Consider the following 26,591-nt stretch of genomic DNA (forward strand, 5'->3'; position numbering starts at 1 on the left):
ACCCGGTCCCCCGGTGCGAACACCGAGGCCTCACTGCGGTGACGGTCTGCGCTGTTTTTTTGGCGCAGCGCGGCCTGCTGGAGGTGAACATGGGCAGCTTCCCATGTCTCCTCCGCGCGCCTGAACCAGTCATCCACTGCAGGAACCTTGGTCTGACTCTGATGCCAAAACCCGGCTGGTACCCCAATACGCACTGAAAGGGGGAGAGATAGTGGAGGAGTGGCGGAGCGAGTTCTGCGCCATCTCGGCCCAGGGCACGAACACCACTTACCCCCCCGGCCGGTTCTGGCAATAAGACTGCAGAAACCTGCTCACATCCTGGTTCACTCTCTCCACCTGCCCATTACTCTCGGGGTGAAAACCTGAGGTGAGGCTGATCGAGACCCCCAGACGTTCCATGAACGCCCTCCAGACTCTCGATGTGAACTGGGAACCTCGATCAGACACTATATCCTCAGGCACCCCGTAGTGCCAGAAGACGTGTGTAAACAAGGCCTCCGCAGTCTGTAGGGCCATAGGGAGACCGGGCAGAGGGAGGAGGCGACAGAACTTAAAGAAACGATCCACAACGACCAGGATCGTGGTGTTTCCCTGTGAGGGAGGAAGATCGGTCAGAAAATCCACCGACAGGTGTGACCAAGGCCGTTGTGGAACGGGTAAGGGATGTAGCTTAACTCTGGGCAGGTGTCTAGGAGCCTTACACTGGGCGCACACTGAGCAGGAGGAAACATAAACCCTCACGTCCTTGGCCAAGGTAGGCCACCAGTACTTCCCACTCAGACAGCGCACGGTCCGACCGATCCCCGGATGACCAGAGGGTGACGTGTGGGCCCAATAGATCAACTGGTCACGGACAGGAGACGGAACGTACAGATGCCCGACGGGACACTGGAGGGGAGTGGGCTCTGTATTTAACGCCTGCTCAATGTCCGCGTCCAGCTCCCACACGACCGGCGCTACCACGCAGGAGGCCAGGAGTATGGGAGTCTGATCCATGGGCCTCTCCTCTGTGTCATACAGCCGGGACAGTGCATCTGCCTTAACATGTTGGGAACCTGGTCTGTAGGGGAGGGTAAACACAAAACAGGTAAAAAACATGGCCCACCTTGCCTGACGAGAATTCAGTCTCCTCGCTGCCCGGATGTACTCCAGGTTGCAGTGGTCAGTCCAGATGAGGAAATGTTGTTTAGCCCCCTCAAGCCAATGTCTCCACGCCTTCAAAGCTTTAACCACAGCCAACAACTCTCGGGATGAGCTTCTTCGGGAAGAAAGCACAGGGGCGGAGCTTCGGTGGCGTACCCTAGCGCTGAGAGACCACGGCTCCTATCCCAGCCTGGGACGCGTCCACCTCCACTATGAACGCCAAAGAGGGATCCGAATGGGCCAGCACGGGAGCCGAGGTAAACAGAGCCCTTAGGTGCTCAAAAGCCCTGTCCGCCTCAGCCGACCACTGCAAACGTACATGACCCCCCTTCAGCAGTGAGGTAATGGGAGCAGCCACCTGGCCAAAACCCCGGATAAATCTTCGGTAGTAATTGGCAAACCCTAAAAACCGCTGCACCTCCTTTACCGTGGTGGGAGTCTGCCAATTACGCATGGCTGAAATGCGGTCACTCTCCATCTCCACCCCTGATGTGGAAATGCGATACCCTAGGAAGGAGATGGCCTGCTGAAAGAACAGGCATTTCTCAGCCTTGACGTACAGGTCATGCTCCAACAGTCGTCCAAGTACCCTGCGCACCAAGGACACATGCTCGGCGCGTGTAGCGGAGTATATCAGAATGTCATCGATCTACACCCTGCCCGTGCAGGTCCCTGAAAATCTTGTCTACAAAGGATTGGAAGACTGATGGAGCATTCCTCAACCTGTACGGCATGACGAGGTACTCATAATGGCCTGAGGTGGTACTAAACGCCGTCTTCCACTCGTCTCCCTCCCGGATACGCACCAGGTTGTAAGCGCTCCTGAGATCCAGTTTAGTGAAGAAGCACGCCCCGTGCATTGACTCAATCGCCGTGGCGATGAGAGGTAGCGGGTAACTGTACCTCACCGTGATTTGATTTAGACCTCAATACATGGGCACAGACCTCCCTCCTTCTTCTTCTTCACGAAAAGAAACTCGAGGAGGCAGGTGAAGTGGAGGACCGAATGTACCCCTGACGCAGGGATTCAAAGACATATGTCTCCATAGCCGCCGTCTCCACTTGCGACAGGGGATACACGTGACTCCTGGGAAGTGTAGCGTCTACCAGGAGATTTATCGCACAATCCCCCCGTCGATGGGGTGGTAATTGAGTCGCCTTCTTTTTGGGGAAGGCGAGAGCCAAATCGGCATATTCTGGGGGGGTGTGCACGGTGGAGACCTGGTCTGGACTTTCTACCGTGGTAGCACCAACGGAAACCCCTACACACCTCCCTGAGCACTCTCGCGACCACCCCGTGAGAGCCCTCTGTTGCCATGAAATGGTGGGGTCATGACGAGCCAACCAGGGACGGCCTAGTACCACGGGAAACGCAGGAGAGTCAATGAGAAAGAGACTGATTTTCTCCTCGTGACCCTCCTAAACTAAGGGCGAACGCTCTGTCGATAAAATTCCCAGCCGCGCCTGATCGACAAGCGCCTTATGCTGGGAATGCGGGGAAAACTCAGGAAAACAAACATTAACAAACAGGTGGACAACAGAGGACTCTGGATGAGAGTGGTGCAAACTCACCTGGGGTGACGCCAGAGAGCCCTGCCTGCTGCCTCGACTCCCAGAGGGACCAACCCTGCACCGACCGGCAGTGTGCCCTCTGCGGCCACAGATAGTGCACGTGAAGGCCCCTCCTCCAGCCTCCCTAAGCGCAGCCCCTCCCAGCTCCATTGGCACCGGAGCGGTGGTGCTGGAAGATGGAACCGACAGAGCCCTCTCTGGACGTCCGCGGGTAACCAGCAGGTTATCCAACCGAATGGACAGATCCACCAGTTGGTCAAAGGTGATGGTGGCATCCCTGCAGGCCAACTCCCGACAGACGTCCTCGCGCAGGCTGCATCTGTAGTGGTCGATAAGGGCCCTGTCGTTCCATCCTGCTCCGGCGGCCAAGGTCCGAAATTCCAGGGCGAACTCCTGGGCGCTCCTCGTCCCCTGCCTCAGGTGGAAGAGCCGTTCCCCCGCCGCTCTACCCTCGGGCGGATGGTCGAAGACTGCCCGGAAGCGGTGGATGAACTCCTCAAAGTGGTCCAACACCGTATCTCCTTCTCCCCACACGGCGTTTGCCCACTCTAGAGCTCTCCCCGAGAGGCACGAGACGAGGGCGGACAACCTCTCTCTTCCCGAAGGAGCTGGATGAACGGTGGCCAGTTGGAGCGGCGAAGGCCGGTGACGTCGACCACCAAACGACGCCCGAACTAGGAGGGGAGCCGACTTCCAGCGGAAGTCGTGACAACATCACATGCGACTTGTAATAAGACTTTGCAATTAATATGATCAAAGTTTATTAAACTGAATATCCGAATTTACTGAATACCATTTAACATTATAGTAAAAACATTTGCAATCAAGTATTATTTAATAACTGTAAAATGAATGGATTCACATACTTAAGTTACAAGGCAATACTGACATTAACAAAACCTAATTCTAGGCATATAGATCCTAAGGTTAACTTACAAGACAAAGCATGAACAAAGAGATGCCTACTAGACTAGAAGCCTAGGAAATGAGAATTGATCATACAACTTTCCTCCATAGACTGGAAACAGGATAAGAGAGAGGACAAAGGCATTTAATTCCATCCATAACATCTGAAGGTGTAACTCTTTTAACCCACAACCAACCACCATTGACCAATCAAACGATACCAAGTTTAGCGTAACCTGACCAACAAACCCAATCTCCACAGGGTGTGACAGCATAGATTCTAAAGGCTTGTGTGGGGGATGAGACCAATTCCAGAGACGACCATCAAACTCTTTGCATAGAGTCATTTAGAGTTCACCCTGTATAGATACAAGTTACTACAGTGACCATACATCCATATAGATAGCATTAGAGTTATCCTCAGTGAACACGTTTAAGATTGATACCAAACATGGATACTATAGTATTATTATATCACACATTCAATAGTCAGTCCTCTGTATACTGTAACAGAGAGTATAACATTTTGGCTCCTCATAAGGAAAATGGCTGTCTAGTCCTTAGGCATTGTCCTTTGTGCTTTCCTTCTGTTCATGGCCATTTGCCATGCGGACCCAGAGGTGAAGGCATTGACCTTTGTGCTTTCCTTGGATTCCTGGCCATTTGCCATGCGGACCCAGAGGTTATAGAGAGCACATATATTAGGGCAGAGCCTACAGTGGTAAGAAAGATAGCTGTAATGACGTCTGTTTGTAGCTGGTGTGGAGGAGTCAGGCGCAGGACAGCAGATATGAGTAATAAACGTAATTTACTCAAAAATGTCACAAATACAACGCAATAATGCGAGCCCATAATAACGGACCGTATTACATAAAGACAATCACTCACAAACAAACATGGGGAACAGAGGGTTAAATAATTAACAAGTAATTGGGTGAGTGAAACAAGGTGTGTAAGACAAAGACAAAACAAATGGAAAATGAAAAGTGGATCGGCGATGGCTAGAAGGCCGGTGACGTCGACCGCCGCCCGAACAAGGAGAGGGACCGACTTCGGCGGAAGTCGTGACAATAGCAAACTAAATATGTAAAAACTAGCTAACATAAAGGAAATGACAGTGTAAAAATGATAGTTATACAAAGTCAAAGATATGAACTGTAACTCAGTAAAATCATTGAAATTGTTGCATGTTGCATTTCTACTTTTGTTCAGTATAGTTGTTTAAGGTCTTACAAAGACAGCGTGCAGTAACTGCATTTTATGGGTCATAGGTCAAATCAGTGGTCATGGTTGATATGCATAACACATTACTTCATAATAAGATAATACATCAGTGCATTATCACATATCTTCCTACAACATGCTGAATTTGAATACACTTTAAGCCATTTTTCTCAGTTTCACTGTTTGCGTAGTTACTGCTCTTTGCCTTTGTAGGGCATCATAGTGAAAGCCATATTAGGGGAGCAGCTCATCTTATTCCCTATATAGTGCACTACATTTTACCAGATCCCTATTTTTAAATAGGGTGCCCTTTGGGACATAGACACTGTTCCCCTCTTGCCTGCTTAATTCGTCACACACTTACAGTCTGTATTAATCATTCACTTGCTGTGTTTTGATTAATGTTAACATACACTCTTTCTGTTTCTCTTTCTAGAAGACCAATGTCCCGCGAGCTCACTGCAATAAAATAATCATGCTGTTCACTGATGGAGGAGAGGATCGAGCTCAGGACATCTTTGAGCAGTACAACTGGCCCAACAAAACGGTCCGTTTCTCAGAAACTAAACACACACACAAAACATTTCAATCACTATTTCATTGGTAACTTCATTTTTCCTTATTCATTGATGATTTCATTCTTGGAATCCATAAATGCGTCACTAGGGTTTAAAAAATTCCTCCTGCTTATTTCCTCCTGATTACAGGAATCTTCCAAATGGGATTTCTGGTCAAAGGATACCACAATGGATATCACAGTTGGCCGTGTATCTCTGTGTTAATGTCCCAGAATAAAGATGAATGGGTTCTTTGAATTCTCTTTCTCCTAAGGTGCGGGTCTTTACATTCTCTGTGGGGCAGCACAACTATGATGTCACACCCTTGCAATGGATAGCGTGTGCCAATAAAGGTGAGTGGGATCTGTGCAGGGGCTATTTTTCCTAACCAGCATCAGTGAAGATCCCTCTTGTCCAAAACTAGATGCAGTAGGGGGTTGTAACAAAATGGCCGTTTTCATTTCCTTGTGCCCTCATAAACATGACACTTGTCTGCTTAAGAGAAGTTACTGTAGTCTTTCAGTTTATAACCCCTAGCCTAGTTTATAAGCGCCTGATACACAACCTCCATCTTTACTCTCCCTCATCTGTGCCATAATTGTGAGCACTGTTTCTCATCCTATCTCTCTTTTTATTCCCCCCCCCCCCCCTCTCTCTCTCTGCTCTCGCTCTAGGTTTCTATTTTGAGATCCGCTCCATCTGTGCCATAAGGATTAACACCCAGGTGGGTTTGTCTAGTGCCTCTTACACAGCTGATCCTGGGTCAGCCAGTTCTCCTCCTGGCACTGCTTCCTGGAATCGTTGTTGTTTATCGGAGACTGACTCTAATGTAGCGTATATATTATTACCCTGAGGTTATTACTGTGAAGTGTTTTTCACTTACAGCTGGATGACAGGCAAAGATATAAAGTTGGACAAACTTTACTGAGCATCTTTCCATCAGCAACAGCACATAATCATGTGAATTTTTTTTCAGCTTCCTGTGTGACATCAGCATGAGTGCGTCCCTATTTTCTACATAGTACACTACTTTTAACCATATCCCTGTGTTCAAAGTAGTGCACTATAACGGGAATACAGTGCCATTTGGGACACAAGCTACAGAATGTGTAACATCAGTATTGCTACACAGTTGATGCCTGACTGTTTGCTATTCCTGTGTGTTGTTACCAGGAGTACCTGGATGTGCTGGGCCGCCCCATGGTCCTGGCAGGCAGCCGTGCCAAGCAGGTTCAGTGGACCAATGTCTATCAGGATGCCTTGGTGAGGTCACCTAGCTCAGAACATTCAGCTATACCTAATCTATAGTCTGAATGCCTGTCTGTTTGTGCTATCATGCCAACTTCATTGCAGTCAGTCGCTGTTTGGTATGACATTGAGTGACAAAGAGTTGGCATGATAGCACAAACAGACTGGCACTCATGCTAATTCATCTACATTGGACTTAAAGAGCGACTGCACTTCCTGCTTTGGCCAAATTCTTTATCAATGCTCATTAAGAAATGCTAGTGGCCATGACTGAAGGCAAACACGAGTTGTCTTGGGGGTGTGGTTTGAGGTGGGTCTTTCTTTGGGTTTGTCTTTGCCAGTCAATCAAAACAAACAAGAAAAGTAGCTAGCCATTTCGAGTTGAAACATTGAAAGCAAGCTGGCAACATGCATCAAACATGTCATCAAGTTTGCTTGGTTATGAGCTAGCTAGCTAATGTTAGCTAGCAGGGATAAAACCTTCAGGTTCAACGATAGCTATGCAAATCTATCTCTGACATTACACATAAGCGAGAGGCTATGTATTTATCTAGTTAGCCCACAGTATCACAGCCTAGTATCATAGCAGCGTAGCCTATAATGACATGTAGCTGTTTGACGGTTGACAGCCCAATAAAAAACTAGTTGGATGTAATCCATATCCTGGCCATCTGCCCAAGATTGTTGAACAACTTTCTGGAAGCCCATTTTCTCTAGAGCAGCTACTAACCACACGTCTTGTCTGGGGAAGAGGTTCCAGTGGGCGAGTTCGTTTTGCGCAGTGGTGGAAAAAGTAGGCTTCCCAATTTTTATACATGAGTAAAAGTAAAGATACCTTGATAGAAAATGACTCAAGTAAAAGTGAAAGTCACACAGCAAAATACTACTTGAGGAAAAGTCTAAAAGTAATAGGTTTTAAATATACTTAAATATAAAAAGTAAATGTCATTGCTAAAATATAAAATGTATCAAAAGTAAAAGTAAAAGTAGAAATCATTTCACATTCTTTATATTAAGAAAACCAGATGGGACCATTTTCTTGTTTTTTTAAATTTATGGATAGCCAGGGGCACACTCAGACATCATTTACAAATGAAGCCTTTTTGTTTAGTGAGATCACCAGATTAGAGGCAGTAGGCATGACCAGGGATGTGCTCTTGATTAGTGTGTGAATTGGACCATTTTCCTGTCCTGCTAAGCATTTGAAATGTAATAAGTACTTTTGGGTGTCAGGGAAAATATATGGAGAAAAAAGTACAGTCGTGGCCAAAAGTTTTGAGAATGACACAAATATTAATTTTCACAAAGTCTGCTGCCTCAGTTTGTATGATGGCAATTTGCATATACTCCAGAATGTTATGAAGAGTGATCAGATGAATTGCAATTAATTGCAAAGTCCCTCTTTGCCATGCAAATGAACTGAATCCCAAAAAAGCATTTCCACTGCATTTCAGCCCTGCCACAAAAGGACCAGCTGACATCATGTCAGTGATTCTCTCGTTAACACAGGCGTGAGTGTTGACGAGGACAAGGCTGAAGATCACTCTGTCATGCTGATTGAGTTCGAATAACAGACTGGAAGCTTCAAAAGGAGGGTGGTGCTTGGAATCATTGTTCTTCCTCTGTCAACCATGGTTACTTGCAAGGAAACACGTGCCATCATTATTGCTTTGCACAAAAATGGCTTCAAAGGCAAGGATATTGCTGCCAGTAAGATTGCACCTAAATCAACCATTTATCAGATCATCAAGAACTTCAAGGAGAGCGGTTCAATTGTTGTGAAGAAGGCTTCAGGGTGCCCAAGAAAGTCCAGCAAGCGCCAGGACCGTCTCCTAAAGTTGATTCAGCTGCGGGATCGGGGCACCACCAGTACATCTGCACGCACAGTGAGGCGAAGACTTTTGGAGGATGGCCTGGTGTCAAGAAGGGCAGCAAAGAAGCCACTTCTCTCCAGGAAAAACATCAGGGACAGACTGATATTCTGCAAAAGGTACAGGGATTGGACTGCTGAGGACTGGGGTAAAGTCATTTTCTCTGATGAATCCCCTTTCCGATTGTTTGGGGCATCCGGAGAAAAGCTTGTCCGGAGAAGACAAGGTGAGCGCTACCATCAGTCCTGTGTCATGCCAACAGTAAAGCATCCTGAGACCATTCATGTGTGGGGCTGCTTCTCAGCCAAGGGAGTGGGCTCACTCACAATTCTGCCTAAGAACACAGCCATGAATAAAGAATGGTACCAACACATCCTCCGAGAGCAACTTCTCCCAACCATCCAGGAACAGTTTGGTGACGAACAATGCCTTTTCCAGTATGATGGAGCACCTTGCCATAAGGCAAAAGTGATAACTAAGTGGCTCGGGGAACAAAACATCGATATTTTGGGTCCATGGCCAGGAAACTCCCCAACCTTAATCCCATTGAGAACTTGTGGTCAATCCTCAAGAGGCGGGTGGACAAACAAAAGCCCACAAATTCTGACAAACTCCAAGCATTGATTATGCAAGAATGGCCTGCCATCAGTCAGGATGTGGCCCAGAAGTTAATTGACAGCATGCCAGGGCGGATTGCAGAGGTCTTGAAAAAGAAGGGTCGACACTGCAAAAATTGACTCTGCATCAACTTCATGTAATTGTCAATAAAAGCCTTTGACACTTATGAAATGCTTGTAATTATACTTCAGTATTCCATAGTAACATCTGACAAAAATATCTAAAGACACTGAAGCAGAAAACTTTGTGGAAATTAATATTTGTGTCATTCTCAAAACTTTTGGCCACGACTTTACATTTGTTTCTTTAGGAATGTAGTGCATTAAAAGTAAAAGTTGTCAAAAATATAAATAGTAAAGTACAGATTGCCCCAAAAACGACTTAAGTAGTACTTTAAATTATTTTTCCTTAAGTACTTTACACCACTGGTTTTGAGTGCCCCGGTTGGGTGGGGTTTGCTCAGTTTCGACCATTCCATTGGTCCTCCTAAGGAGAGTTCTCCGTCCACCCAGGGCAACGGGCCATGCAAAGCGAACTTGCCCTGTCTTTTCCACTAAAATATGGTGGCACCATGTGGTAATAGGCAAAAGGGGGCATGAAATGTTGACATAATTATAATACAAACCAAACCCTTAAGTAAGTAATGACGCAGTCACTTACCAAACTCAAATTTGGACGAGACTGAATTCATGACCAAAATTATCCTATTTACACCTTGTAGTCAATTTTGACAATTCATGTTTCTGACTCATATTGATGCCACATAGGCTGTTTAAAACCAGAGAAGTCGGTTCTAAGGGCAGTTGACCGTACAGTATATACACATAGTCCACTGACAGAGACATACCATTGAGTGCTGTCACTCCTGCTTCCGCTGTTCCCCCCTGGTACTCGAGGGCGCCAGGCTCCTCAGCATTGCGCACTCCTGCCATCATCATTACACACACCTGCCTTCCCCCCATCACGCGCATCAGCAATTATTGGACTCACCTGGACTCAATCACCTTTGTCATTACCTTCCCTATATCTGTCTGGTTCCCTGCTCTGTTCCCTGCTTCTGCATTGATTGTCATACGTCCTTGTTTACCCGTGTGCTAATGCTGTTCCTGTCTTGTTCTATGTCTGTTCCCGATTAAATGTTTGACTCCCCGTACCTGCTTCTCATCTCCGGCATCGACCCTTACAAGTGCTCTGAAGGTGGATGATAATATATTCACATCTAATTTCTAAGTTCCATAAGCATTACAATCTCCTGTAATCATATAGTGAGGTGCCATTGCTCAATGTAGACACATTGGGGCGGTTTCCTAGACACAGATTAAGCCTAGGCCTGGATTATGATGTCTTCTGTTGGTAGTGTGGGGGAGGACTATTAGGGAAAACACTTAACGTTTTGTTCTTCTGTTTGTCTTGTTTCTTTATAGGGTCTGGGACTGGTTTTTACTGGAACCATGCCTGTTTTTAATCTCACCGTGGATGGAAACTCACAGGTGCAGTCATTTAAAACAGTTCACGTTGACCTAATGGACAATCTTTCTTTAATGAATCACAATTTCTTGAGGTTTCGTTTACTGGTTATTTTCTCCACAGAATCAGCTCATATTAGGTGTCATGGGGGTGGACGTGCATCTGGACGAAATCAAAAAGCTGACACCACGATACAACGTCAGTATACCGCATCATATCTTACTTCACACACGCTTGCATGCACACAAGTAATAATTTATTCTCTGCTTCGTAACTTTGCAGCTTGGAGCCAATGGGTACATATACGCCATCGACCCAAATGGATACCTTCTCCTGCATCCAAACCTTCACCCAAAGGTTATGTATAATTTATTCCCCCACTGAAAGATCACTGTGCAGTTTATAGGGAGCATTGTAAATAGATTGTAGATTGTACATTTCGATTTGATACAAAGTGAATGTGGTTGGATGTAGGTTAGATATAGAACCTAGTGTGTACTGCTTATTGCATGTCATTCCAATTAGCTAAGATAAGACTGCCACTGCATGTATTAAACTGAACATAGAATACAACTGAGATGTATTCAACTGAATGTGTTACTGTAAAACATGGGAATGATGTGATATCCCTAATGTGACTGGTGCTTTTCTGCAACAGCTGCTCGACCTACCAGAGCCTGTAACACTTGACTTCCTGGATGCTGAGGTGGAGGACAGCTCCAAACAGGAAGTGAGTATAATAACATGCACTGTGCCATAAATTATATACACTGAGTATACAAAACATTAAGAACACCTGGGCCCAGATTCACAAAACACTTCTTACGCAAGAACTTAAGAAGCGCCTCCCGGGTGGCGCAGTGGTCTAGGGCACTGCATCGCAGTGCTAACTGCGCCACCAGAGTCTCTGGGTTCGCGCCCAGGCTCTGTCGCAGCCGGCCGCGACCGGGAGGTCCGTGGGGCGACGCACAATTGGCATAGCGTCGTCCGGGGTAGGGAGGGTTTGGCCGGTAGGGATATCCTTGTCTCATCGCGCTCCAGCGACTCCTGTGGCGGGCCGGGCGCAGTGCGCGCCAACCAAGGGGGCCAGGTACACGGTGTTTCCTCCGACACATTGGTGCGGCTGGCTTCCGGGTTGGCGGCGCGCTGTGTTAAGAAGCAGTACGGCTGGTTGGGTTGTGCTTCGGAGGACGCATGGCTTTCGACCTTCGTCTCTCCCGAGCCCGTACGGGAGTTGTAGCGATGAGACAAGGTAGTAATTACTAGCGATTGGATACCACGAAAATTGGGGAGAAAATGGGATAAAAAAAAAAAAAAAAAAAAAAAAACAAATCTAGCTAGGAATGGCAATCATGTTAGCATATTTCCTACTGAGATTACTGTTCTAAAACATGCTCTTGGGTTAGACCATGGAGATGCGACAGCATATATATATTTTTTTTTTTATTTCACCTTTATTTAACCAGGTAGGCTAGTTGAGAACAAGTTCTCATTTACAACTGCGACCTGGCCAAGATAAAGCAAAGCAGTTCGACACATACAGCAACACAGAGTTACACATGGAATAAACAAACATACAATCAATAATACAGTAGAAAAATTCTATATACAGTGTGTGCAAATGAGGTAGGATAAGGGAGGTAAGGCAATAAATAGGCCATGGTGGCGAAGTAATTACAATATGGCAATTAAACACTGAACACTGCGTAGGTAACATACTATCTCTACATTCCAGATCCGCAAACATATGATTGATGGCAGACCGGGTGACATGCAGATTAAGACGCTTGTAAAATCAATTGATGAGGCAAGTGTGTGTATGTGTGTGTTTATTTGTTAATTACTTCACACCTAGGCAATATATCAGGTATACTTTACTTCACATACTTAATTCACAGTAATGACTTTGTCAACCCCAGTAAGCCAACAGCCATGGTCATGGACGGTTGATCAACACACTTACGTGAGAGCAAACCTATTTTAATATGTGGCTTTTCCCCCTTCATTGCAGCGATACATAGATGAGGGAGTTCGGAGTTACACCTGGACACCCATCAATGGTACAGACTACAGGTGAGAAGGCAGGAGATGGAGGTGTGGGTTGAAGGGTAGAGGTTTAGTTCTGGTAACCATAGCAATAGGATATGAACTGCTGAAGATGACAGGGTTGAGAGTGTAGGTGGACGGACTCTATATCTAGCAGCTTAATGGCGGTAGTGTCTTCTATTGAGCCTCAGACTTTGATTAATTCCCTCTGTTTTCTGTTGGGGATGCTGCCACTTGTAGTCTGGGCCTGGTACTGCCGCCCTACAGTGAATACTACATCCAGGCAGACCTGAGTGATGTGATGCTGCAGCTCCAGTGTGAGTACCACTGCCCACCCAGAGAGCCGCTGTCTCCCTTTAGCTCTGGTCCAGGGCGTTATGTGCGGCTTGATGACACTGATCCCGATGACATGGGCGGTTGATAACTTTTTCTCTCCGTTGCAGATCTGCAATCTTTGCTGCCCAGCTCCTTTGAATCAGGGGGACACGTGTTCCTGGCTCCCAGGTACAGAGATCTGTGTGTGTGTGTGTGTGTGTGTGTGTGTGTGTGTGTGTGTGTGTGTGTGTGTGTGTGTGTGTGTGTGTGTGTGTGTGTGTGTGTGTGTGTGTGTGTGTGTGTGTGTGTGTGTGTGTGTGATCTCATCTCTGTCTAACCATTCTTATTTTAGGGAATACTGCAAGCGTCTGCACATCTCTGACAACAACACACAGTTCCTGGAGAACTTCCTGTCTCTCATGGTGGAGATCACACCAGAATCTGAAGACTGTGAGTTTCTCTTCTTTATGTCAATGAGTTTGTAGAGTGGTTAGGGCCATGCCATTCACCATACTACACCAGCTTTGAACTGCTGAAGATGACATGGAATTGTGCAAAAAGCAAATTTTTCACCTATGATATTTTATAAAGACTGACGGGTTACATTAACTGTGTGTGTTCACAGGTGATCAAGGCCTCATTCACAACCTGATCTTGGATTCTGGAATCATCTGGCAGCTAGCATCTAGAGTGTGGAAGAACAAGGATATCCAAACGTGAGTGAACTCAACAAATAATAACCTATATCATTGATATTAAAACTAATTCATTTGAATAATAACAATATGTGAAACGTCTGAGTGAACTAAATTACTTTTTGCTTCAGGTATGGTTTCCTGGCATTATTTGCAGCCACAGACGGAGGTGTAACCCGGGTCTTCCCCAACTCGTGAGTGTGTCTTTGAGCAGTTACAGATATCACTCTGACTAATAAAATGTACTGTTTGTTTGTTTGTTAATAATTGCATGCCTTTCCTGTCTGTGAGCATTATGGCAGTTGAATGTGAGTATGCTTGAATACTTAGGCATTGCTCAAGCAATACTGCTTGAATACTTATGTATTTCTCAAGCAATACTGCTTGAATACTCAACCAATACTGCGTGAATGTGAAATGTTTTGTGCTTCCAAGGGCTGCTGAGTCGTGGGATGAGGACCCTGAGCCCTTCAACTCCAACTACTACCGCCGCAGCCTTGACAACAAGGGCTATATGTTCAGAGCTCCACCCAGAGCCTGTGAGTAACACACACTGATATATATGCTACATGGCTAAAAGTATGAGGAAACTCCTTCAAATTAGTGAATTTGGCTGACAGGTGTATAAATCTGAGCTCACAGCCATGCAATCTCCATAGACAAACAATGGCAGTAGAATGGCCCGTACTGAAGAGCTCAGTGACTTTCAACGTGGCACCGTCATAGGATGCCACATTTCCAACAAGTCAGTTCATAAAATGTCTGCCCTGCTAGAGCTGCCTCGGTAAACTGTAAATGCTGTTATTGTGAAGTGGAAATGTCTAGGAGCAACAACGGCTCAGCCGCGAGGTGGTAGGCCACACAAGCTCACATAACGGGACCGCCGAGTCCTGAAGCGAGTAGCACATAAAAATTGTCTGTGCCCGGTTGCAACACTCATTACAGTGTTCCAAACTGCCTCTGGAAGCAACGTCAGCACAAGAACTGTTGGGAGCTTCATGAAATGGGTTTTCATGACTGAGCAGCTGCACACAAGCCTAAGATCACCATGCGCAATGCCATGCATCTGGAATGGTGTAAAGGTCGCCGCCATTGGACTCTGGAGCAGTGGAAACACGTTCTCTGGAGTGATGAATCACGCTTCATCTGGCAGTCTGACAGATTAATCTGGGTTTGTCAGATGCCAGGAGAATGCTACCTGCCCGAATGCATAGTTCCAGCTGTAAAGTTTGGTGGAGGAGGAATAATGGTCTGGGGCTGCTTTTCTTAGTTTGGGCTAGCCCCCTTAGTTCCATTGAAGGGAAATATTAACGCTACAGCAAACAATGACATTCTAGAGGATTCTGTGCTTCCAACTTTGTGGCAACAGTTTGGGGGCAGGCCCTTTCATGTTTTAGCATGACAATGCCCGTGTGCACAAACCGATGTCCATACAGAAATGGTTTGTCGACATCGGTATGGAAGAACATAACTGGTCTGCACAGAGCCCTGACCTCAACCCCATCTAATACCTTTGGGATGAATTGGAAACCTGACTGCGAGCCAGGCCTAATCGCCCAACATCAGTGCCCGACCTCACTAATGCTCCTGTGGCTGAATGGAAGCAAATCCCTGCAGCAATGTTCCAACATCTAGTGGAAGCCTTCCCAGGAAGGTGGAGGCTGTTATAGCAGCAAAGGCGGGACCAACTCCATATTAATGCCCATGATTTTGGAATGAGATGTTCGACGAGCAGGTGTCCACATACTTTTGACCATGTAGTGTATATGACCTTGGAGATAAAAGACAGGTTTTTAGATAGCAAACAGGTTGTAGGCATTTAAATACATTTCACTCATATAACATGAAAATACATGATTCACACATTTAGTTTTTAACCTGTCAGGCTAACACAGATCAATCACTGCTTTCTGTTTGCATGAACTTTGACCCTGTTAAACTTTGTCATAGCCATGGATGATCCGGTGACCTCGGAGAATGGCACCATCGGAATCCTGGTCAGCACTGCCGTGGAAGTCAACCTGGGAGGCAAGAACCTGAAACCGGCAGGTAAAGCTGTTTTGGTTATGAATAAAGTAATTGGAGGAGGTGTTATCTTTTAATGTCAATGTTCCCTAGCGTTGCAAAATTCCAGGAACTTTCCTCAAATTCCCAGGAAATCTGGAATCCTCCAACCAGGATTTCTGGAAAACCTGGGAATTTAGGGAAAGTTACTGGAATTTTGCAACTCTAATGGCCTTAGATCCTGGTTGCTTTGTCCTGCTCCATCTTCTTAAAGTAGAAGTTCACCCAAAATCCCAAAACACCCAAGTGATTCCATAAATTGAAACTAGTTCAGTGGATGTTGCCCTCTCCCCCCCCCCTGTAGTGCTGCTGTACTGCTGTACTGAAACAGCTGAAAAATGGGTCATGTTACTCGTGACGTTGCTGGATGCAGGCTTCTCTCTTATCCGTTGCCAGTGTGGGCAACTGTTTTGTTTTATTGAAAGCGTATGGCCGAACTAGCTATTTTTGTCAAAAGTACTATCGGTTTTGAGTCAGGGAATGTGTACTTTTCCATCTAAAACATTTGCTATTATTTTATGTAATTATTTTATGAAGGCGACTGCCACAGCAGCGGAGATGAGTAACAACTACGCATGTGCGCCCTCGTGGGGAAGGGCCCTGCTACGAAGGAACGTCACGATATGCCTTTATATGGAGCTTGATGTCACAGATTCATTTTTTGGGGGCGGGAGACGGCGCTAGTGCGAAAGTTGATGGAGCATATCGCAGGTAAAATTAGTTACACAAAATGGAAAAGAGATGGCAGCTAGAGGAAGCTGGTGTTCGGTCCAGTGTTGCCAACTTAGCGACTTTGTCGCTATATTTAGCGAGTATTCAGACCCCTCTAGTGACACATTGTCAAAAAAGTGACTAGCGACAAATCTAGCGACTTTTTCTGGTGTTATTGGAGACTTTGAGACTCTGACGTGAAAGCACATATCGTTCTTACTCTTCTCAATGAGCAGCGGGTGCTGCCGTGGGCCCCACCCCGTCCCAAAACACTCACAGGCGGCCCATTCCTCGCGCAGCAGTCCCTCCCAGCTGCAGTCAGAGCAGGAGATGTTCACCCCTCCAAGTCCAGACTGCAAATGAATCGCGCATGCGGGAAGCCGCCGCTGGCTGATCCCGCCCTGGCTTACATTCAGGGCGTATGTAAAATGTTCTTTGTCTAACATAAATAAATCACTGCACAAAAATAAATCACTACATTTGACTCACACAGCCTCAGTCACTTACTCACCTTGTCCACTGTGTGTGTGCCTCTCTGTGACATAAGCTAAACATCTAGCTGGTTAGCTCATCATGTCTCAGTCTAAACTGTACACTCAAAAATATAGAAAGGAGTGGGAATCAAACCCTGAATTCAAAGGCTGGTTGAAGCCGTTTATTGGAGATGATACACGGGCATACTGCCTGTATTGTAAGGCTGATTTTTACGCCAAGGTTTGGCCCGGCAGGGATATCCTTGTCTCATCGCGCACTAGCGACCCCTGTGGCAGGCCGGGTGCAGTGCAGGCCGCGAGCTTGGGCTCGAACGACAAATCGAGCCTGGGCTCAAACCCAGAATCTCTGGTGGCACAGCTAGCAATGCAGTGCTTTAGACCACTGCGCCACCCGGGAGGCCCCAACCGATAGTACTTTGACAAAAATAACTAATTTGGCTGTTCGCTTTCAATAAAACAATGAATTTATCCACACTTTGCGGATTTCTGAATCATGAATTCACTGGCAACGGGAGCAGAGCAAGGCCTCCTCCTTTAGTGGGCTATCTCTTACTCTTCTGTTATCTCTATCTTTCATGGTCTGGTCTCATGGTTTTGTTTGAACTCTCCTGCTGACCAGTTGTGGGGGTGAAGCTAGACTTGGAAGCATGGGTAGACAAGTTCAAGATCTTGGCCAGCAACGTGTCTGACAGTCGTCAGGGCTCGCAAAAGGTACCGTATGAAAGGCTGGGTAAAAAAATGATCAGTCCTCTATGTGACTGCTGTCAAGTGACTTGAACAGATCCAGTCTAACGTTATTATGTCATGATGACTCTGATTTCCTTTGTACAGTGTGGGCCATCCAGAAGTTGTGAGATGGACTGCGAAGTCAACACTGACGTAAGAATTCATCTCCTATCACACAGGTGTCAAACTCATTCCACGGGGGGCCGAGTGTCTGCGGGTTTTCGCTCCTCCCTTGTACTTGATTGATGAATTAACATCACTAATTAGTTAGGAACTCCCCACACCTGGTTGTCTAGGGCTTTATTGAAAGGAAAAACCAAAAACCTGCAGACACTAGGCCCTCCGTGGAATGAGTTTGACACCCCTGTCCTATCACATAGCCCTACCCCAGGAAGAGTAGCTGCTGCTTTTGCAACAGCTAATGGGGATCCTAATACAAATACCAAATACCAAAATTGTACAAACTGCTGTCACAGTACACAACCAGACACAACCCACACACACATACAGTTTGACTAGTTCATGTCAACCAAGTGTCTGGGGAATTGTGGCGTGATTTGTTTGTGTGTGTGTCCAGTGCTGGTCTGTGTGACAGAGAGAATAAGAGAGAGTGTGAGAGTCTGTATGTGCCTGTCGGTAGTGATATAATAATCCAATCCAATTCCCTGTCTCTAGGACTTACTCTGCTATCTGATTGACGATGGGGGCTTCCTGGTGATGTCCAACCAGAGGGATCACTGGAAAAAGGTATGGAGGGTAAACGTCAGTAGGTACCAATCAGGTCAACTTACACAATCTCTATATGGTCAAATAGCACAATAAACTTGATTATCGAAGATATTGAGAGATTCTTTGGTAGCTGTATGTTAATATTATAACATTCAGTCTGTATTATTTGACTCCATTAGTTTTAATAGGTGCAGACCAGTCACAAAGCCTTACCCTTGTTTTTTTGCTATAGCTCAGTGTGCAAATAATACAGACTGATTGTTATCAAATATATTGTATGATAGATCTGTGTATTAAAGATATGGCGATGTTGGTCTGACAAAGATCTTTTCTACCTGCCTGTCAGTTATCCCAGTATCTTTCTGTTCTAGGTGGGCCTTTTCTTTGGTGATGTGGACCCCTATCTTATGCACGCGCTGTATAACAACTCCATCTATGCCCGCCGGCAGTCCTTTCAGTACCAGTCAGCATGTGAGCCAGTCAGCAGCAGCCACACAGGGGCAGCACCCAGGGGCATCTTTGTGGTGAGAGTTCAAGGACCAGGGCAGTCTTACCTTACCTTACTTACCTTATTTCATCTCCAGGGTCCATATGTGTGAACTGTTTCAGAATAGGAGTGCTGATCTAGGATCAGTTTTGCATTTTACAGGGAGTTCTGATCCTAGATCTGCAATTCCTACTCTGAGACGTTTTACGGGTGGATACAGGCCCAGAGAAAATGACTAACTATTCCACCTAGCCACCTATCAAAGATCTCCCGGGTGGCGCAGTGGTCTAGGGCACTGTATCGCAGTGCTAGCTGCGCCACCAGAGTCTCTGGGTTCGCGCCCAGGCTCTGTTGCAACCGGGAGGTCCGTGGGGCGACGCACAATTGGCATAGCGTCGTCCGGGTTAAGGAGGGTTTGGCCGGTAGGGATATCCTTGTCTCAGTATGTAAAAAATGTAATAAAATGTATGCACTCTACTGTAAGTCGCTCTGGATAGGAGCGTCTGCTAAATGACTAAAAATGTAATAAAAAAAATGTAAAGATGCAGCTCTACACAGATCTACACAAGTACCTTAGCGGGAAACTCTTTGAAAAAAGGGTTTTAAAAGGGTTCTTCGGCTGGCCCCATACAATAAATATTTTTGGTTCCAGGTAGAACTACTTTTTGGTTCCAGGTAGAACCGTTTTGGGTCCCATGTAGATCCCTCTACAGAAAGGGTTCTACAGTGCCTTCGGAAAGTATTCAGACCCCTTGACTTTTTCCACATTTTGTTAAGTTACCGCCTTATTCTAAAATGTATTAAATCGTTTTTTCCCCTCATCAATCTACACACAATACCCCATAATGACAAAGCAAAAACTGTTTTTAGACATTTTTGCTAATTTATAAAAATGTAAGAAACTGAAATATCACATTACATAAGTATTCAGACCCTTTACTCAGTACTTTGTTGTAGCACCTTTGGCAGCGAATAAAGACTCGAGTCTTCTTGGGTATGATGCTACATGCTTGGCACACCTGTATTTGGGGGGTTTCTCCCATTCTTCTCTGCAGATCCTTTCAAGCTCTGTCAGGTTGGATGGGGAGCGTTGCTGCACAGCTATTTTCAGGTTTCTCCAGAGATGTTCGATCGGGTTCAAGTCTGGGCTCTGGCTGGTCCACTCAAGAACATTCAGAGACTTGTCCCGAAGTCACTCCTACAATGTCTTGGCTGTGTGCTTAGGGTTGTTGTCCTGTTGGAAGGTGAACCTTCGACCCAGTCTGAAGTTGTGAGCGCTCTGGAGCAGGTTTTCATCAAGGATCTCTCTGTAATTTGCTCCGTTCATCTTTGCCTCAATCCTGACTAGTCTCCCAGTCCCTGCCGCTGAAAAACACCACCACAGCATGATGCTGCCACCATCATGCTTCACCGTAGGGATGGTGCCAGTTTTCCTCCAGACGTGACGCTTGGCAATCAGGCCAAAGAGTTCAATCTTGGTTTCATCAGAATCTTGTTTCTCATGGTCTGCGAGTCTTTAGGTGCCTTTTGCCAAACTCCAAGTGGGCTGTCATGTGCCTTTTACTGAGGAGTGGCTTCCGTCTGGCCATTCTACCATAAAGGCCTAATTGGCGGAGTTCTGCAGAGATGATTGTCCTTCTGGAAGGTTCTCCAATCTCCACAGAGGGACTCTAGAGCTCTGTCAGAGTGACCATCAGGTTCTTGGTCACCTCCCGGACCAAGGCCCTTCTCCCCCAGTTGCTCAGTTTGGCCCCGGGAGGCCAGCTCTAGAAAGAGTCTTGGTGGTTCCAAACTTCTTCCATTTAAAAACGATGGAGGCCACTGTGTTCTTGGGGACCTTCAATGCTGCATGCATTTTTTGGTACCCTTCCCCAGATCTGTGCCTGGACACAATCCTGTCTCTACGGACAATTCCTTCAACCACATGGCTTGGGTTTTGCCATGACATGCACTTTCAACTGTGGAACCTTATATAGACAGGTGTGTGCCTTTCCAAATCATGTCCAATCAATTGAATTTACCACAGGTGGACTCCAATCAAATTGTAGAAACATTTCAAGGATGATCAATGGAAATAGAATGCATTTTGAGTCTCATATCAAAGGGTCTGAATACTTATGTAAATACGTTTTTTATTTTTAATAAATTAGCTACAATTTCTAAACCTGTTTTCGCTTCGTCATTATGGGGGGGAAGTGTGTAGATTGCTGAGGAAATCGTTTAATTGAATCCATTTTAGATTAAGGCTGTGGAAAAATTCAAGGGGTCTGAATACTACCCGAAGGAGCTGTAAATGGAACCCAAAACGGTTGTACTTGGAACCAAAAAGGGTTTTTCTATGGGGACGGCCAAAGAACTCCTTTTGGTTCTAGATAGCACCTTTTTTTCTAACAGTGTAGGGGGGATAAAGGTTGTTTCTGGAAGGGGCTATCAACTTCAACCTCATAAGGCTCTGGTAAAAAGTAGTGCACTATAGGGAACGGCGTTTGGGACTTATTCTAAATCTTTCAGTGAATAATGGCTTCTCCTTGTGTTTTCTCTTCTTCTCCTCCCATCCTGGTCCCCAATGTGTTGTGTCTAGCCCTCCATCGCAGACATGCTCAGTCTGGCCTGGTGGACATCGGCGGCAGCATGGTGAGGCTTTCTCTATTTTAGCACAGATCACATGACCTAAAGAACAAGATGTATGAAACGTAACCCTTTAAAGGGATGATCTGGGATTAGTACATACATTTTTTAACTTAACGATACAGCCATAGATTCTTGGAGAATATAACTTAGAAATAGTTCAACTGTCTTGCTCCATCACAATCCAAAATAAAACCTTGTTTTACAATATAATTAATAAACGAGTACTGTATAACTTCAAAATAGGAATATAATTTTGATCTAATGCATGGTCAGTCCTTGCATCCATAGCTCCGTGTTTGAATTTGAGAGTAGTTCGATTTCTCCAGCTCCATCCCTCAGCTGTTTACCAAAACGTTGTTGTTGATTGCCACTTTAAGCGTGTCTAGTCTCGGCTGTTAACCCACTAAGGTCGATGTCCCCGCCCCCGCAGAAATCTCATTAGGATAATAAAATAATCCCCATAAGAGTCTGTCAGTTTAAGCTAGAGATATGTTTTTGGCATTGGATGCGTCTCCATCCACCGCATCCGCCTATTTCGCACTTCCACATCTGCGGTGAAAGGTGACAGAGCTAGAGCGGTGTTTATCAGACCATGAGACACCACAAAAATCAGTCTTCTCACAAAATCGTCTGTAGTCTACAAACTATTATGACCCCTCTATGGAAAGATGAGACTCACGAACCCGATGGTGATGATGGTGTTCTCCTCTCACAAGCGTCTTGGGACTTGTCTAAAGTCAGTACAGCCGATCTGCTAACTTCTGGCTGTAGTGTCCGAACAGTTTGGGCTACACACTAATATGACGCCTCTGTGGAAAGGTGAGACTCACGAACACGTACATGTCGGTTGTTTTGCTCTAGGATGCCCACAGGCCTCACAAGACTTGTTGAAGGTCTCCCAGTACCAGTTGAAAAAATGAATGGAAGTATACAGTGCATTCGGAAAGTATTCAGACCCCTTCCCTCACATTTTGTTACGTTACACCCTTATTCTAAAATGGATATCAATCTACATACAATAATCCATAATGGCAAAGCGGGGGATTTTTTTTTTAAATGTGCAAATGTATTAACAATAAAAAAAAAAAAAGATACCTAATTTACATAAATATTCAAACCCTTTGCTATGGGACTCGAAATTGAGCTCAGGTGCATCCTGTTTTCATTGATCATCCTTGAGATGTTTCTACAAGTTGATTGGAGTCCACCTGTGGTAAGTTCAATTGATTGATCGTGATTTGGAAAGGCACACACCTATCTATATAAGGTCTCACAGTTGTCATCGCATGTCAGAGGAAACACCAAGGCATGAGGTCGAAGGAATTGTATGTAGAGCTTGAGACAGGATTGTGCTGAGGCAAGCGTCTTCCTAGCTGGCCGCCTGGCCAAACTGAGCAATCGGGGGAGAAGGGATTGGTCAGGGAGGTGACCAAGAACCTGATGGTCACTCTGACAGAGCTCCAGAGTTACTCTGTGGAGGTGGGAGAACCTTCCAGAAGGATAACCATCTCTGCAGCACTCTACCAATCAGGCCTTTATGGTGGAGTGGCCAGACGGAAGCCACCCCTCAGTAAAAGGCACATGACAGCCCGCTTGGAGTTTGCCAAAAGGCACCTAAAGGACTATCACCATGAGAAACAAGATTCTCTGTTCTGATGAAACCAAGATTGAACTCTTTGGCCTGAATGCCAAGCGTCACGTCTAGAGGATACCTGGCACCATCCCTACGATGAAGCACGGTGGTGGCAGCATCATGCTGTGGGGATGTTTTTCAGCGGCAGAGACAGGGAGACGAGGCAGGATCGAGGGAAAAATGAACGGAGCAAAGTACAGAGAGATCCTTGATGAAAACCTGCTCCAGAGCGCTCAGACTGGCTCAGATCTTCCAACAGGAAAATGACCCTAAGCACACAGCCAAGACAACGCAGGAGTGGCTTCCGGACAAGTCTCTGAATGTCCTTGAGTGGCCCAGCCAGAGCCCGGACATGAACCCGATTGAAGATCTCTGGAGAGACCTGAAAATAGCTGTGCAGCGACATGCCCCCATCCAACCTGACAGAGCTTGAGAGCATCTGCAGAGAAAAATGGGAGAAACTCCCCAAATACAGATGTGCCAAGCTTGTAGTGTCATACTCAAGAAGACTCGAGGCTGTAACTGCTGCCAAAGGTGCTTCAACAAAGTACTGACTAAAGGGTCTGGAATACTTATGTATATATAATTTCAGTTTTTTATTTTTAACAAAGTTGCTCAAATTTAGAAAAACATTTTTTTTTGCTTTGTCATTACGGAGTATTGTGTGTAGATTGATGAGGGGAAAAAACAATTTAATCAACTTTCAGAATAAGGCTGTAACGTAACAAAAGGGGTCGGAATACTTTCCAAAGGCACTGTAGAAATGGAGACTGGCAACAATATGGGTTACATACATGTAAAACATATTTTATTTTTTTTAAGTTTCCTGATCTTTCTCATGTCTCTCAGATCTCTCTTATTCAATGCGTTTGTATGGGCTAATAGCAGTAAGGCAACCATTTTTTTAAATCAAATATTCTTTTCATATATTTTTGGGACACTTCAAGGGTTCTTATAAATCAAAGTTAGACAGCAAAAGTATCCTTGGTAGTAGAACCCCCCCCCCCCCCCCCCCCTAGGCAGGGTTTAGACTTATGGGTTTATGAAGTATTAAGTCAGGTTTAGGTCAGAGAGATGTCCTGTCTATTACTGTGATATTACACTATGACTCAGCTTCCCTCTCACTGTGTGTTGTTGCCTGATTCATCTATATCAGGTCTGTAGTCCAGCAGCTGCTCTATGGACTGGCCTACAACAGTTGGCTCTACACAGGTTGGTGCACATTTCTTCTTCTTGTGCTGTATGTGTGCCTTTCTCCAAGCTGACATGTTAGGGGAATATGTTTCCATAAGCTATGGGAAGGTAGTTGGTGTACACGGGACAACACATTGCCAGGGCTGTCTTGTTGGAAATTAATGGAGCTCGATGTGTTTTTACGTATAAACATGTACATGTCACATGTATGAAGCTGGCTCCCCACTGTAGACGAAGGTTCAATCCCCGCGTCCACCTTTCACACTGTTTCTCCCACTTGCCTGTATCCCCCTCTCATTTCATAACTGTCAAATAAAGTGCCAAGATACCCTAAACAAAAAACATTTCTGTGTGTTTCATTCCTCCTTTGTTGCAGGTGATGTTCTGGCAGATGGGTTTGACCAGAAGGAGAGCAGCTGTGTGACCATCCAAAGCCAGTTCTACTTCACCAACACCACCAACTCATACAATGTGCTGCAGGACTGCGGGAACTGCTCCAGGTGTGTGTACGCATGCATGTTTTGTGTGTGTGTGTGTGTGTGTGTGTGTGTGTGTGTGTGTGTGTGTGTGTGTGTGTGTGTGTGTGTGTGTGTGTGTGTGTGTGTGTGTGTGTGTGTGTGTGTGTGTGTGTGTGTGTGTATGTTTGTACAAATACGTGACCTCTTTTCCTCTGTTGTAGGTTATTTCATGCTAAGAGGATAGAGAACACCAACCTGTTGTTTGTGGTGGCTGAGACACTGCCCTGTAGCTCCTGTGAGATCGAGAGACTGACCCAGGTCAAAACAGAGTGTATCCTTCATTTGGCCACCAGGATTGCAACGTCTACAAATCTGCACAAAGGCTGTCCACAAACGGGGACATGATCTCCTGCATGTTACAAAAACCTAATGCATTGACTTATTAGATAATACAGCTAGCTGTAGCCTACATTTTGTAAATAAGTGAATCACTTGTTATCGTATCCATATAGAAGACTCTATATAGGCCTAAAGTGTCATTGAATTTCCTTGTTGACCCTCTGACCTTAACCCAGGCCAACAGTCCAGGAGGAGGATCCCTGTGAGGTGTTGAACTCTGCACGCTACCGGAGAGGCCCGACCGAATGCTGGGATTACAACATCTGGGTAAGGAGTTCTCTAGTACCACAGACATACTGTGTCCCCACTTGGCACCCTTTTCCTTATATACAGTAATGCCCTACTTTTGACCAGAGTCCTATGGGCCCTGGTCAAAAGTAGTGCCCTATAAAGGGTATAGGGTGCCATTTGGGACACATCCGTGGTCTCTTGTGCATCACTTCCTATTGTTATTATTTTGATATATATTATATAGGTGGTTGTTCTCTAGTCCTCTCAGTCTGCGTCTTCTCTTTATTTCTCTCTTCTAGGAGAACACATCGGAGTGTGGGAGAGGCCATTCCCTACAATCTTCAATAGGAATCCTTTTCTCTATCCAGCTGATCCTGACTCTTCTCTCTCTCTGACACCTGGACTAGACCATTACCACAGTCATCATCCACTATCTCCTGACATCCATTCTCTTACTCTTCCCTTTGTTCTTCAACATTTCTTTATCCACTTCTGGTCGGGGTTTGACCTCTGCAAAAACAGTTATTTTTTTTTCATAATTCCAACTTCCTCTTTCCTCTCCCTTTCTCTAGTGTGATTTCCATTCATCTCTCTCTCTGCATTGCCATTGCATGTCTCATATGACAGGCCACTTGAAAAGAAGAGAGTTTCTCTTATTTTGATGACAGTAAATTGCCCCAAGTGTGAGATATGGAACTTTTTTTAAATCATCCATATCCTTAAAAAAAATCGCTCCATTTGAATGTGTGATAAAGGGATGTTATGACAAATATTTTATTGACTTAGATGTTAGTTAGCATCAATGCTCAATATGTTCTAAAAGTGCTTCCAAAAGCCAAATAAATGATTGAGAGATTTAAAAAAAAACATTGTAACAAAAGTACAGTGGACTGTTGCTATCAACTGATACAGTACATTTCGTTTTTGTGAATTTTACATGAACATATAGTAAATATAAATTTTAAAAATACACATGCGTAAAATATATTCCAAAGATGTATTTTTGTTCATATATATATATATATATATATATATATATATATATATATATATATATACACACACACACACACACACACAGTACCAGTCAAAAGTTGACACCTACTCATTCCAGGGTTTTTTCTTTTTTTACTATTTTCTACATTGTAGAATAAAGTAGCCACCCTTTGCCT

At 45.3% G+C, this 26,591-nt stretch overlaps 1 protein-coding gene across 1 annotated transcript in view; it reads left to right on the forward strand.

Moving 5' to 3' along the window:
• Nucleotides 1-25,814, forward strand: part of LOC120021859 (voltage-dependent calcium channel subunit alpha-2/delta-2-like) — a 40,787-nt gene extending 14,973 nt beyond the window's left edge. Inside the window, exons 11-37 of the mRNA XM_038965707.1 lie at nt 5,282-5,392; nt 5,677-5,755; nt 6,077-6,126; nt 6,576-6,665; nt 10,564-10,629; nt 10,730-10,804; nt 10,889-10,963; nt 11,265-11,336; nt 12,342-12,413; nt 12,618-12,679; nt 12,893-12,969; nt 13,096-13,156; nt 13,320-13,417; nt 13,593-13,683; nt 13,794-13,856; nt 14,098-14,201; nt 15,613-15,711; nt 17,551-17,642; nt 17,763-17,810; nt 18,333-18,404; nt 18,758-18,910; nt 21,455-21,507; nt 24,294-24,349; nt 24,708-24,831; nt 25,011-25,120; nt 25,373-25,455; nt 25,719-25,814. Of these exons, the coding sequence (XP_038821635.1) occupies nt 5,282-5,392; nt 5,677-5,755; nt 6,077-6,126; nt 6,576-6,665; nt 10,564-10,629; nt 10,730-10,804; nt 10,889-10,963; nt 11,265-11,336; nt 12,342-12,413; nt 12,618-12,679; nt 12,893-12,969; nt 13,096-13,156; nt 13,320-13,417; nt 13,593-13,683; nt 13,794-13,856; nt 14,098-14,201; nt 15,613-15,711; nt 17,551-17,642; nt 17,763-17,810; nt 18,333-18,404; nt 18,758-18,910; nt 21,455-21,507; nt 24,294-24,349; nt 24,708-24,831; nt 25,011-25,120; nt 25,373-25,455; nt 25,719-25,814 (2,232 nt within the window). The remainder of the gene's footprint in view (nt 1-5,281; nt 5,393-5,676; nt 5,756-6,076; nt 6,127-6,575; nt 6,666-10,563; nt 10,630-10,729; nt 10,805-10,888; nt 10,964-11,264; nt 11,337-12,341; nt 12,414-12,617; nt 12,680-12,892; nt 12,970-13,095; nt 13,157-13,319; nt 13,418-13,592; nt 13,684-13,793; nt 13,857-14,097; nt 14,202-15,612; nt 15,712-17,550; nt 17,643-17,762; nt 17,811-18,332; nt 18,405-18,757; nt 18,911-21,454; nt 21,508-24,293; nt 24,350-24,707; nt 24,832-25,010; nt 25,121-25,372; nt 25,456-25,718) is intronic.
• The last annotated feature ends 777 nt before the right edge of the window (nt 25,815-26,591 follow it).

The sequence above is a fragment of the Salvelinus namaycush genome, chromosome 2 (genome assembly GCF_016432855.1).
Source record: "Salvelinus namaycush isolate Seneca chromosome 2, SaNama_1.0, whole genome shotgun sequence".
Lineage (NCBI taxonomy): Eukaryota > Metazoa > Chordata > Actinopteri > Salmoniformes > Salmonidae > Salvelinus > Salvelinus namaycush.